Source organism: Schistocerca serialis, chromosome 3, assembly GCF_023864345.2.
Source record: "Schistocerca serialis cubense isolate TAMUIC-IGC-003099 chromosome 3, iqSchSeri2.2, whole genome shotgun sequence".
Lineage (NCBI taxonomy): Eukaryota > Metazoa > Arthropoda > Insecta > Orthoptera > Acrididae > Schistocerca > Schistocerca serialis.
This window is the reverse complement of record NC_064640.1, coordinates 365,477,668-365,492,131: the sequence shown is the minus strand read 5'-3', so window position 1 is coordinate 365,492,131 and position 14,464 is coordinate 365,477,668. Positions and strand designations below refer to the sequence as shown.

The 14,464-nt window shown below is 36.0% G+C and overlaps 1 protein-coding gene across 1 annotated transcript in view; it reads left to right on the top strand.

Annotated features, from left to right (window-relative positions):
- LOC126470181 (pyruvate dehydrogenase (acetyl-transferring) kinase, mitochondrial) overlaps positions 1-7,120 on the top strand; it is a 375,871-nt gene extending 368,751 nt beyond the window's left edge. The window contains exon 8 of the mRNA XM_050097837.1: positions 2,460-7,120. Within this exon, the coding sequence (XP_049953794.1) occupies positions 2,460-2,600 (141 nt within the window). The 3' untranslated portion in view covers positions 2,601-7,120. The remainder of the gene's footprint in view (positions 1-2,459) is intronic.
- The last annotated feature ends 7,344 nt before the right edge of the window (positions 7,121-14,464 follow it).

Sequence of the window (14,464 nt, the reverse complement as noted above, 5' to 3'; positions counted from 1 at the left end):
TAATGAAAGTGATAGACATGATGGAATATAAAGATTGTACTGTTCTTCTGCTGCTCTGTGTGTTTTGGGAGGACCCAGGTGGCAGGCATATGTTACCCTTTGAAATGCTAGCAGGAGGGAAGGGTAACAGTACACCCTAATAGTCACAGGTTTGGTGAGCTTAATAGCTATGAACAGTAATGCAAATGAAAGGAAAATGAATGAGTGCTATCTTGTTTGTGTGACTATAATGGATTGTGCAGCTTAGTCCTTGATGTTGGGTCAGTACTAGACACCTAAAATAGTGGTGGACTTGTTTTCATTAATGGTTTGATGCTGCTTGCAGCAAGCTAGATTAGTAGCATATTCACCATTTGGCTTGGCTTCAGTTGTCCAGGAATTGCAAATGCAATGGAGAGAAATGGATACATGGTCAGTATGGCTGGCATGCTGAGTGACAAAGTGTAATGTTTTTGAATGAGGCTTATGTTAGCTTCTTCTATAGTGAAACCCAAGTACTATCTAGTTAGAAAGTCTCTTGCGATGGCTTGAAATCTGCTGGAGACATTTTTAATGAGGTGTCTGAATGCCTGCTGAGATAGAACAGCCTACTAATCCTTCCGCAAGAGCCAAAACCAAGAAAGCTAGCGATTTTGGAATCTGGGGTCTGGAATGAAGTTGTCATTCCAACTTGTACCAAACATGTCTCCTTGCATTCAGGTCAGGTCTTGGGGGCTATCCAGTCTGTTTGAGGAATGTTATTGTGCAGAAACCATTGTTCCACAGATGCTGCTTTATGACAGGGTGCGTTGTCATGCTAATACAATCTATCATCATCTCCAAACTGTTCCTCTACCGTAAGTATTACACAATATTGTGAGATGTGTTCATATTCTTCTGCATTTACTGCTTCCTTAAATGCAATAAAGAGACCATACTCTAACCATAAAAAACACCCCCATACAGTAAGACCAACTCCTTTGTACTTCACTACTGGCCCTACACACAATGGCAAGTAATGTTTTCAAGGCATTCACAAACCTAAACCCTTCCATTGGACTGCCACAGGGTATTGCAAGGTTAATCATGACACTCTCCAGTGGTGTCACTCTTTACTCCACCTAAAATGTTTCTCAGCATTGATTATAGAAATTTGCGGCTTATGAGGAGCTGCTCAACCATTGTATACCATTCTTCCTTATTTCCTTCCACACAGTCATAGTGCTAGCTGCACTGCTGGTAACATTTTGGAACTCACAAGTTATTCCTTCACTTTTCCTCTTCACAACCACATCACCAACACTGGACTTGAACAGCTTCAGAATGGTTTAAATGACCCTGATGGATTTATTACTCCAGTGACTAGTCTATATTCGAAGTCACAGAGCTCTCTTAATTGACCCATTCTTCTGTCACTGCTTCTCTATGGACCACACAATACTACTCCCCACCTCTTTTTATACTGGCAGATTTGCCTCTCGTAACACCTAGAGTGCAATTCTACATTTTGTAGGGGTTTCCAGTTACTTTTGACCAGATAGTGTAGTTTGATATTCTAATAGGCCTTAAATCTCATTTCAGGCTGTCTGAGCATGTAATATGAAATGGTCATTTTGCTTTCCTTGTGGCACAGAACTTCTACAAAACTACAGCATTCAGAATAAAACTCCAGTTGCTTTTAAAATGATTTTTTGAGCTTTCACTACTAATTTCAGTTGGTATGCTAATCACCATTGGGTAGTTGTGATGGGGACCTGACAATTAAAAAATGGTTGGATGCTTTGTATGCTTTTGTTACATACACATGAACTGCTTTGAATTTTTTTATTGTTTTACATGATTTTAACTGAGTGTAGTACTTGCCACACTAAGGATACTAATTTAAATTAATAGCAAATCATCAATAAATGATTTTAAAGGGAACTTCAGCTGTGTTCTTTATACTTCCTTAAAAATAATTGAAACCTGTCATTGTCTTGCAATATGGTCTGTAATTATGTATAGAATTTTGTTTATTAATAAATCAGCTGTTGTTTCTTTACCTGAGAGGTATGACACTTAAAATCATGATATTAATAATATTATTATATTACTAAATATTTCAATTGCAAATTATACATTTTCTTCATCACAGTAAGTGAAGTTTGCTTTACTTTAAATTTTTATTTTTTTCCCAATCTTTTTTTTCCCCCCATCAAACATGTTTATTCTCCACGCCTTTCTAGAATTTCAATTTATTACGTACATATTGAGTTAGGATCATTCTCCTTTTAACAGACCTGATGGAAAGTGCACATGTGTAATATATTGGAATTCAGCAGCTACATGTGATTTGTGACAAGGAAATAAATTGTGCTCTTTTTAATGTAAGCTGTTTATTGATTTTACAGTCACTTATACTTTTAGGGAAAACAGAGATAAGTTTACTCTTGTTTATATGACTGCCATAACTAAAAATAATAAAGAAAACTTCTTTTTAGGCACTCTCCAATGAGGCAAATGAATTGCTTCCAATTTTCAACAAGACATCAACAAAATATTATCGCACATCGATCCCTACGGGAGATTGGAGCAACTGTTCCAACATTCGGCATTTGACGATGAATCGATTACGAAGCTAGCCAATGTTGCATGGTTGATTTCATCTGAACTACTCCTGTCTAAGCTTTTAAAATTAAAAATGGAAGTAGATCCATTTCTGGATGAAGACTTCTTGAATTTCTAGAAGAGACAGATCTTCCATTATGGGTGAAATTCCAAGAAAAGACTTTATCCTCAACTGTTTATTTGTCATCATCTATTGGGAATAACAATATTGTTTATAATTGTGTGTATATTTGCAGGTGATAAGCAGACATAAAGAACCTTTTTTTGTATAGAGGCAATGGAGAGCAAGAGAATAAGACTGCAGATAGAAATAATCAACTGAAGTTTATTTGAAACGGGGGTAAATATTGTATTTTCAGCACAGAACTGCACACGTGTAACTGGTAGTTTTGCCAGTCTTTTAATTTTCTTGTGTACAGTATGATTGTAGTATGTTTTAAGGACTTCTTTAGTCTATCAGTAACTAGATCAATGTGTGTGCAATATACATCTAACATTAAATGTAAATGTTATAGATTATGTTCAGATTTTATGCTTAACAGGCATATTTCTTTGGGTAAAACTACACAGAAAGATGTTAGTAATCAAGCTCCTTATGGGTGATAAATGAAAAGCTGAGAGCTTTCTTCACCTTTTATTGTTGTTCTTGTGCCTGTTGTTTGTGCTGTGACTGCAGTTGTTATTTTATGGTATGATGTAAGTTTTTGCATTTACCATGGCTTTCCTATCTCCCTTTTCTGTTTACCTATGCAAATTTTACAATAAGATGTCATGTCTTAGAACAGAACCTACCATTTTTAAAGTGTTTTACATGTTGGATTTCAATAATATACCTATTTACATTCCAACAGTACAAAATATGTCATTTTTAATTTACTAATTCACATAACATTATTGATTAAGGTGTGATTCTTTCTCAGGATTGTGTCTTTACATGCAGTGTACTGTTTCAATTAGATTATTGTTGTTGTATATCACATTTTAAATTGTGTTGAATATTAAGTTATTGTATACATAGACTGGATAATAAATAATTATTTTCATTAGAAGGGACAGAGAACTCAAATCATGAGATGAAATGGTAGCCTATAATCATATTATGAGTAATTATTGAGAACAGCAGTTGTTGAAACTGAATTGTTCTCAATATCTCAAAATTCTTGTTTGATCCAATATTAACTGCAACAATGTTTACTCCTCCCCATCTTTCTCTGTATCTGTTTTATGTATTAGCAGCAAAATGTAGTAGAGGACAAAATAGTCTTTTATTAAAAGTTACTCATTTCAGGGAGCAGCACTCTGTTTTGGAAGTCAGTTTCAATCATATAATAGTGCACTATGATGGTGCAGTCAACTCAGTTTTTAGTTAATTCTCAACTTTAATGCTTTAGTCACTCACATGCAGAGAACATGGATTTTGTCATTTCTGTAACTCCACTTTTAATTCTTCTAACTCACTAGAGATATTTAGATAGACCGAAAGCTTATCCTTGCTCTCAACATCAGAAACTGTCTCATGAGGAGTAGAAAATAAAACTTGTTTGAGATAAGCTTTCAGCATTAGAACTGAATTTTTGCATTGAGACTTTAAGGGGAAAAAATTGAGGGTTGAGGAAGAGAAGTGTTTCTTATTTGCCCTTTCAGTTCTGACACAAAGAGAAGAAAAAAAAGGAAAACAACCATCCATTCTAGAAGCATGATGTCAATAGTTTTATACTCCATCCCATCACAGTTTTAGCTGCTGATTTCTGTTGCCTTTTTTCCCCTATTTCAGCATAAGTTTCAGTTTTCTATTTTTACTTCCTTGTTTCGGTGTCATATTCTCTGCTTTTAATTTTTCTTTGGAAACTGTATCTTAACAAAGATGTTTTTATATGTGTCTCTCCTAAAAATGTAATAGACTGCTTGACTAGTTGAAGTACCTGTGTATTTTTAACATAAAAGCAATAGCTTATTGTTTTTAAGATGACCTTTCTGCTGTGAAATTAAATACAATTAAAATAGCAGGGAAATTTGTATTTTATGTTACATATTAAAACCATTTGCTGGACCAGGACTTGAAACTGTGTCCCTGTAGGCAGTATGCTATGATAAGCAGGCATGGTCTGTCTTTTACAATATGGAATGACTGATGTTAGAGCTGTGTACTTTATTTTGGTCAGTCATTCCATTAAGCATTTTATTTTCTTTTGTTAATGCACATAGGTGATTCAGCTTAGTTAAAAACATATCAGTGTTGATGTACTGCTGATTTCTTTTTCCTGTGAGCTTACAGACATGTTAAAATTCAGCCACATCCACTGCCATACAATTTTATATACAATGGTTTTTTGATATATTACATCTGGATGCCTGTGAGAATATAGTATTATTAACCATGAAAAATTCAGGTTTATTTATTGTCTGTTGTTAAGAAACATGTAGTATTACTTGTCATAAAGGTGTAATGGTAAGAAATGAACATGATACAGGAAATCAAGTAATGATTTCTTTAACTTTCATATTAACCAACTATCCCTCAAATTGCAACAATATTATGACTGAGTGGGAGGGATATATATATATATATATATATAGAGAGAGAGAGAGAGAGAGAGAGAGAGAGAGAGAGAGAGAGATGGTATCAGAGCTACAGGGCAAATAGATCTAGCCCAAAATGGGATGAATGTAAGAGATGGTGAAAGGAGACAAATAGTAGGCAATAAATAATAAGACATGAGTTTCACTTTAAACAAGACCAGAGCTTGTCTCAGCCTAGTCTTTGTTGAACCACATAGGACTCTTACTCTCTAATTGTCTTACTTTCATTTAAACACTAATGTATAGCATAAGGAAGGTTAGTGTGGCTTGCATAGTAGGTAGTATAAGGATCAAAAGTTAAGCAGTAAAGTAAGGGACAATGGAGGTAACAAAAATCATATCAAAGGGGGGGAACACAGGGGTTGTATTTGAAATTCATAGGAGGTAACAGTTTTACATTTTCTCTTATATTTTTGTAAGCATCTAAATCTGAGTCTAACATATCGTGAGATGACAGATCAACTCCATGAATTCCCCCCTGCCCTATTATTAGTCTTCGTTCTATTCTTTGCCCTATGTTGCTGTTTTCTCGGTGGTCATTTATTCTATTTGTCTTCTCATCCATTTTAATTGTTTTGCCCATCCAATTTTCAGTGTCTTCATGCTTTTGCTATTGTCCTGTCCAGTTAAAGATGGTCTTGTCAAGCTTTACTACCATTTTCAGTGCTCTCAGTTTTTACCACTAGTTTTTGCCCCCCCCCACCCCCCTCACTTCATACCATCTATGTTTCTTCATGCTCTTTAGATCATTTCACCAGGCTACATACTAGGATAGTTCCCTTATGTTTTAAAAAAAAATCAAGTAGACTGTCGTATTTTCATTTTTAAGCCTACTTTAATTTCTCAGTTGTAGGCAAAAGACTGTCAGCTCTGTTTAATATGTCTTATTCATTCTTCACAGCCATATGGAAACTGTGTGTAGTAATCTAACAGCTGTTTAATTATACAGTCTATGTAAGAACCTTGACAGCAATTCAACTTTTTCCCAACTACTCCCACACTAATAACCTGAGATCCCTTGTATCATGTTGCATTGTTACAGTAGATTTATAAATATCATATATTATTGTTATGTGAATAATGCATAATCTCCAGCAGATATACTATAATGACTCCAATCTGACATCCAGCACACAGACAACTATTCGCTCACCAAAGGGTGAACAGCTGAATGCATAAATGTGATGAGCTTTGTTAGGTCATTGACCAGGCTGCCTTGATTATATTTTTCGTAATATTATTTGAATCACTTTACACAACTGTGCTTGAATACCTTAAACAAAGATGCCACATCCTTCTCCATTTGTTAACAAATGTGAAAAAGTGTGTGCTGTTTAATGCTCACATGAATGATGAAGCATTAACTGGTAACCAAAACAGGAAAAAATGAGTCACCTGTTACTTGGTGTGTGATGTAAACTGCTTCATTTGTTATAGAGGGATGTTCCTTAATTACTGAAAGGTATTAACCAAGGGAAAAAATTATGAGTACTTTCTTGACCTGTGAAGTTTGCGGTGGTCTATTCCCAGGTGAAACCAATTTGAAAGATCACAACTTCATGCAGAATTTAAAACACATACTGATAAGATGGCATTAAAGGAGAAGAAAGAGGTTTTTTTCAGGACATTCAGGAGCAATGGTTGTGGGCTGTTTATGGAGAGATTGGAAAAAGAATGCAAGAAAATGGGTTCACTATTGAACAAACTGTAGAAAACACTATTTTTAAAAATTTATACATTTCAACAGTTCAAAATGTGTTCAGAATTATAATAAAACAAATTTGTCAACAGAATTGTAGCAACAGCAAGGGACCTAATGTGTCCCTTCTGCATGTGAGATGTCAAAATGTAAGCACTGGTATTGCCATTTGTTATTGAAATAAGATTTTACTGTTTGTAAATTTTCAGTGTTATACACTTCGATTCTATTATTGGTTAAATGCTATACAATTTTTTTGTTTGTTCTGTGGAACTGAAAACAGGTAATAACTTCAAATGCGACTGAAATTTCAGGAGTAAGAATACAGGAATGACTTAAATGAATTATAAGAAAATATCATTACATTTCAAGCATGGTGGCATTGGTATTATATGTAATAAAGAAGTCAAAGGAAGTACATATTAATATTTAAAAAATAACCTTAACTTTAAAACGTTGTAGCCATTTCATCTCTCTATTCCATGGTCTCTGCAACTTGGGTAACATTACAAATAAGATATAATAAAGGAATAATGTTGTCATTCTATGATACAGTATTAACTAACTTAATGAGAGATTACTGGCTTTTGAGGAAATACAACATCACTACAATAAAAATATGTTTTTCTGGAATTTTTATCGCAGAAGTGATATTGTGTAACTGTCTGACAGAAAGCTGACTGATTTTACTCATAAAATTCTCTTAGGAGCATCTTTATATATATAATATGGAAACTGTGTGTAGTAATCTAACAGCTGTTTAATTATACAGTCTATGTAAGAACCTTGACAGCAATTCAACTTTTTCCCAACTACTCCCACACTAATAACCTGAGATCCCTAAGAAGTCAAAGGAAGTACATAACAATATTTAAAAAATATTTGTGTTTCATATATATATATATATATAAAAAACAAAGATGATGTGACTTACCAAACGAAAGCGCTGGCAGGTCAAAAGACACACAAACATACACACAAAATTCAAGCTTTCACAACAAACTGTTGCCTCATCAGGAAAGAGGGAAGGAGAGGGAAAGACGAAAGGAAGTGGGTTTTAAGGGAGAGGGTAAGGAGTCATTTCAATCCCGGGAGCGGAAAGACTTACCTTAGGGGGAAAAAAGGACGGGTATACACTCGCGCGCGCACACACACACACATATCCATCCACACATATACAGACATAAATATGTCTGCTTGTGTCTGTATATGTGTGGATGGATATGTGTGTGTGTGTGTGTGTGCACGAGTGTATACCCGTCCTTTTTTCCCCCTAAGGTAAGTCTTTCCGCTCCCGGGATTGGAATGACTCCTTACCCTCTCCCTTAAAACCCACTTCCTTTCGTCTTTCCCTCTCCTTCCCTCTTTCCTGATGAGGCAACAGTTTGTTGCAAAAGCTTGAATTTTGTGTGTATGTATGTGTCTGTTTGTGTTTCTATCGACCTGCCAGTGCTTTCGTAGGTAAGTCCCATCATCTTTGTTTTTTTATATATATATATATAAAACAAAGATGAGGTGACTTACCGAACGAAAGCGCTGGCAGGTCGACAGACACACACACAAAAAAAAAAAAAAAAATATATATATATATACGAAACCACTGTTGAATTGGAAATAAGATTTGCATGTTGTTGCTTCATTACATGCTGTGTAACCTTTCTTTTTTTAAAAAAACTGTAAGCTCATACAGGCTGTGAGTCATAATCAGGAGAATTATGGCCTGATTAGTGAAGTAAATCTGTAGTTGTAACTTAGTAATTGTAATTTTCTAGAATGTTAAAAGCTCGTGCAACGATTCCTTAAGTGAAGCCAAACTCAACTTATTTCTCTTTCTACATCTACATCTATATATACTCTGCAAGCCACTTTATGCTGTGCACTGGAGGGTAGTATGTGTACTACCACTATTTACTAATGTTCCTGTTCCAGTCATGAATTAGGTGGAAAGAACAACTATTGGTAAGCATTTGTATGAGCTCAAATCTGTTCTAATTTTACTTTCATGAAGGTAGCAATACATTAATTCACTCTTCTGGGAACTAATGCTCTTGGAATTTTAACAGTAAACCACAATGTGATGCACAGTGCCTTTCTCATAATGTCTGCTGCTGAAGTTGGGTTAGCATCTCTGTGATCTTTACTAAAAGAACCCATGCTGAAAGCTCCACTTTTCTTCATATCTTATATATTTTTCTATCAATACTACCTGGTAAGGGTCCTATACGTAACTGCCAGTTGAAAAAGGATTTTGTAAACTACCTCCTTCATGTGTGGAGGACACTTTAAGAGAATTCTTCCAATGGACCTGCCTTTCCTGTGATTATTTTTATTCAGTTGTTCACTTTAAACCACACCATACATGTACTCCCTGATATTTAAGGGATGTGACATCCAGTGATTGGTATGCAGTAGTGTAATCGCACAATAGCAAGTCTTTGTGGCTGTTTATGCACAACATGATAATTTGTGTATATTGATGGTCAACCGCCAATCCCTGCACCAAGCATTGATCCTCTACTGATCTTCCTGTGTTTCACTGGAGTTTTCTAGTAACTTCTGTATATATAAGAGCATCATCCACAAAAAACCTAGTGGAACTCCCAGCATCACCCATTAAGTCATTTATTTGTATTGTGAAAAGTAATAGTTCCATAACACACCAGAAGCTAGTATTATACCTGAAGAGTTCTCTTTGTTATGAAAAAGTGCTGTGTTCTATTTAGTAGGATCTCTTCAATCCAGTCAGAGTGTCGATCTGATATTGCACAATCTCGGATTTTCTTCATTAGGAAAGGCTGATGATGTCTTGTTCCTTGGCTTCCAGAACATGTTGAATACACTTCTGCCCTGTGGCCAAATGAAGAAAATTAGTATCTATTGCCTTCTGAATCTTGTAGTCAAATGGAGTGAGCTGGACTTCACAAGATCATCATTGCTGAAATTAATATTGACTCCTACAGAGGAGATTTTCAGTTTACAACAAGGTTTTTACATTCAGACATAAAACTTCCCAGACTGAAATAATTATCTTTTTCTAATAACCAGATTAGTGACCGTCAAACTAGAAATTTTCCTGTTATTATTAATGTGCTTGCAGAAATGTTAAATTATATACCCACTACAATTCAAGAAATGTTTATCTGTAATGAACTATGAGAACCTTTCATTAGTGTCATTTAGTAGCTGATGGAGAGCATGGAATAATTGTATCAATATTATTTATGCATGTAAATGTTATTAGTAAACCATGAAACATTTGGACTTAGAATATTGAGGTTGATACCATGAGAAGTATTTTCTGATAATTCAGTATACAAGCAATAAATGGAGTGAATGTTTTGTCTTGTCATCAATTGAAACTGTAAACTATTATTATAACTGAATAGCCCTTACAAGAAAAGTATCATCAATAATGAGGAACAATGAAGTATAAGCATTCTTGTTTCTTAAGAAAAGAATAAAGTGCTACAGATCAATAGCTGAAAATGAAAAAACTTATATAATTTCTGACCCACTTATTTAGTGCAAATGAAGAAATAGGGGAGATCTGAGTGATAAATTTCAAGTCTGAAAATGTTTATCAACATGTATTATTGGAGTAGTTGTTTAGTTTCTATCTGCAATTCAGAGTCATAAGGTATGGTCATTGGGGGGAGGGAGGGGGAGGGGAGGGGGAGAGAGACTAGTGAAATTAATCATTATGAGTTATCATAATCACACATACTACAAAACTTTTTTTCGGCTGCGTAATACTCTGTTACATCCAAAGCTTCCAGTTTCCAGATCTGCTTAGGTCATGAAATGGCAGTGTCTGCTAATTTTGTAAAAATATGTTTTATTTTGAAATGTGATGTTTTTAGTAGTGTGTGTGATGACTGTAATATGACTCGAGCAGAATGTATTAGAAGATGTTCAAGACAATTTCCCCAACTCTTCCTTTATGTAATGTAAGAACTGTTAAGGAGAGATGAATGACAGGTCAAAAACTTTATTAGACAAAATTACAAGGTAACTACATTGTTAATGAGATGTAGGATTCTAGGATTTCCTAGAAGAAAGAACACAACATGTCATTCTTAACGGTTCAAAATCTGCAGATGTAGAGGTAATTTCGGGAGTACCGCAGGGAAGCGTGATAGGACCTTTATTGTTTACAATATACATAAATGACTTAGTTGACAACATCGGTAGCTCCGTGAGGCTATTTGCAGATGACACGGTTGTCTACAAGAAAGTAGCAACATCAGAAGACTCGTACGTACTCCAGGAGGACCTGCAGAGGATTAATGCATGGTGCAACAGCTGGCAGCTTTCCCTAAACGTAGATAAATGTAATATAATGCGCATACATAGGGGCAGAAATCCATTCCAGTACGATTATGCCATAGGTGGTAAATCATTGGAAGCGGTAACGACCGTAAAATACTTAGGAGTTACTATCCGGAGCGATCTGAAGTGGAATGATCACATAAAACAAATAGTGGGAAAAGCAGGCGCCAGGTTGAGATTCATAGGAAGAATTCTAAGAAAATGTGACTCATCGACGAAAGAAGTAGCTTACAAAACGCTTGTTCGTCCGATTCTTGAGTATTGCTCATCAGTATGGGACCCTTACCAGGTTGGATTAATAGAAGAGATAGACATGATCCAGCAAAAAGCAGCGCGATTCGTCATGGGGACATTTAGTCAGTGCGAGAGCGTTACGGAGATGCTGAACAAGCTCCAGTGGCGGACACTTCAAGAAAGGCGTTACGCAATACGAAGAGGTTTATTATCGAAATTACGAGAGAGCACATTCCGGGAAGAGATGGGCAACGTATTACTACCGCCCACATATATCTCGCGTAATGATCACAACGAAAAGATCCGAGAAATTAGAGCAAATACGGAGACTTACAAGCAGTCGTTCTTCCCACGCACAATTCGTGAATGGAACAGGGAAGGGGGGATCAGATAGTGGTACAATAAGTACCCTCCGCCACACACCGTAAGGTGGCTCGCGGAGTATAGATGTAGATGTAGATGTAGATGTAGATGTAGATGTAGATGTATTTCAGGCCCCAATGCATATATTTGTCAAAGCATTTTCATGTTTGCATTAGAGCCATGGAAGTTGTTCCAGAGAATGTTAGGTGGTATTTAATTTCAGGGTGATGTACCAGCTTCTAGTGCCTTGGCAGCTATCCACAATCTGTTTGATGTTGGCGTAGTGGATTAGTTTGTAAATGTGTGTGAGTGAAGACTCTGATTAACAAGGAGATATATTGAAAGTATGACTATGTCAAAGCAGGTGTGAATCCACAAAGGTCTACTAGGTGAAAGAGACACTTAATGTGGTGTGGATGTAATGTGAAACAGAGATTTTGTTGATGGTTAGTAAGGAACCTTTGTTCTAGTGAAAGTGGGAAACACTGTGTCCACCAAAGATACCAACTGGAATAAATCATGGTAATAAAAATATACTGAATCAGATAAGGAATCTAGTTGACACTTTTTTATATTGTTGAAAACATATTTGAGTTGTGGGAAGAAAAGTAAGGATCATTTTAAGTGGAATGTAAGGAACTTGAGATATGAAGGAATTGTATATAAGCTACAGGTCTACAATATTTTGTGTATCATGTCCTCTTACAGCATTTCTTTATAAACAGTGGAATGTAGACTCTATCCAACATATATTCACTAATAACAAAAAATGATACAAAGTGGAGGAGGATAATACATTGTCCAATCATATGAAAAGATTCCCCATGCCACAATACTCACTCCTCGAGCCTGGACCCTTCAAACAAGTGTTGCAGGGTGTTTGTCATCTGTTGGACAGAGTATAAAATGTGATTCATCCAGAAAAGCAACCTGTAACCACTCAGTGGACATCCAGTTGTGGTATTGGCCTGCAAATTCCATCTTTGTCGTTGATGAACAGCAGAAAGCATTGATGGATGAACCATATGCAGCAACATTCATGGAACAGTCGTTGAAGGGATGGAGCAAGGTGATACAGTGGTTAACACACTGGTTGCATTCAGAGGCCAACGGTTCAAACCCACGGCCAGCCATCCCGATATAGCTTTTCTGCAATTTACCTAAATTGCTTCAGATAAATGATGGGTTGGTTCCTGTGAAGGGGCATAGCTTAATTCCTTCCCCATCCTTCCCTAATCCGATGGGACTGATAACCTCACTATTGGAACCCTTCCCCCAAATCGAACAACCAACCAACCAAGCAGCCAACCATTGAAGAGTCATTGTTGGTAGCCCCTTTGTTCATCTGGGTGGTCTGTTGCTCTACTGTTGGGTGCGTATTTGCCCATACACAGCTCTGCAGCCATCATTCACCCCTGTCTTCTGTGGCCTGTGGTGCATCACAGTTTCCTTAGTGCCAGTTTGGGATAGCGTCATTTTGCCATGACGGTATGCCACAGCAGCACGTGCACCGTTTACAAACTTAGCTATTTCAGAAATGCTTTCACCCTTGGCCCAAAAGCCATTGATCATGCCCTTTTGAACATCAGATAAATTGCTCAGTTTCTGCATTACAACAATAACTGCATTGTTTTCCACATCCCTCGACATGCTTTGTATACTCTATACTTCTAGTGCTGCCTTGTGCTGTCTGTGAGTAGTCATTACACGCTGATTTCAGACATAGGTGGTGGTCACATATGTGTGACTGGACAGTGTATATGGAGACTTATCTAGCCCTCTTGAAATAAGAAAATTGTTTCCAGAAAAATGGTAAATGTCCTAAATGGCATGAACAGAAATATTTTCTGTGATAGCAACAGAAACTATCAAAACCAACTCACCAGGGTAGATATGTTACAAGTAAACTTTATGATGTTGGGTACATTTGGATCTCCTAGGCAGATATTCTTATACACCTGAAACATGTAAAAATGAAACTTGTATTGTCTATAGTATTGGTATGTTCCTATAGCTGTGTAGTTTTTACATCAAAGAGTGGAAGTGAGCTATGAGATCCCTTAAACAGCAAGGCTTACCAGCTTGTCATTTTGGACGCACATTAGATTTCCTGGCAGTACATCTGAATATTTTTCATCTCTACTTTTTAATGTGTCATTTGAAGGTTACATTTGATTCTAATATCAGTTGTGTATGGTATTACAGTTTCTGCTTCTGACATTTGTAATTGGTGCAATTTTCTACTCACAACAGCAAAACACACAAACTTTAATATTACAATGTCATATGTATGGAGTGGTCATAATAATGTAGCCTGTTTGTCAAGGGTGTCTGTCTGATCAGTTCTGAAGGCACTGTGAGTAAGATTATTGTAATAGATTAGACTGGTTGTTTGATTACTTGATTATTGCTGGTTTTAGCAACAGAACAATTCAGGTTTTGTGCAAGGGTATAAAAACTATTTTATTAACTACAATACAGCTAAAAAATGTTGCAGCTTCTTGATGGTACTGATATTTAAGAATGGTCATAAATCTACATACAAGAGCATAATTTATCTTCAGATAAGTTTAAGCAGATTAAATAATTACTTTCGCATTTTGTGGTTAAATGGTCAAATATGAAATTAATTATTGCTTATTATGGAACTGTCAGTAACAATGTAGAATTCTA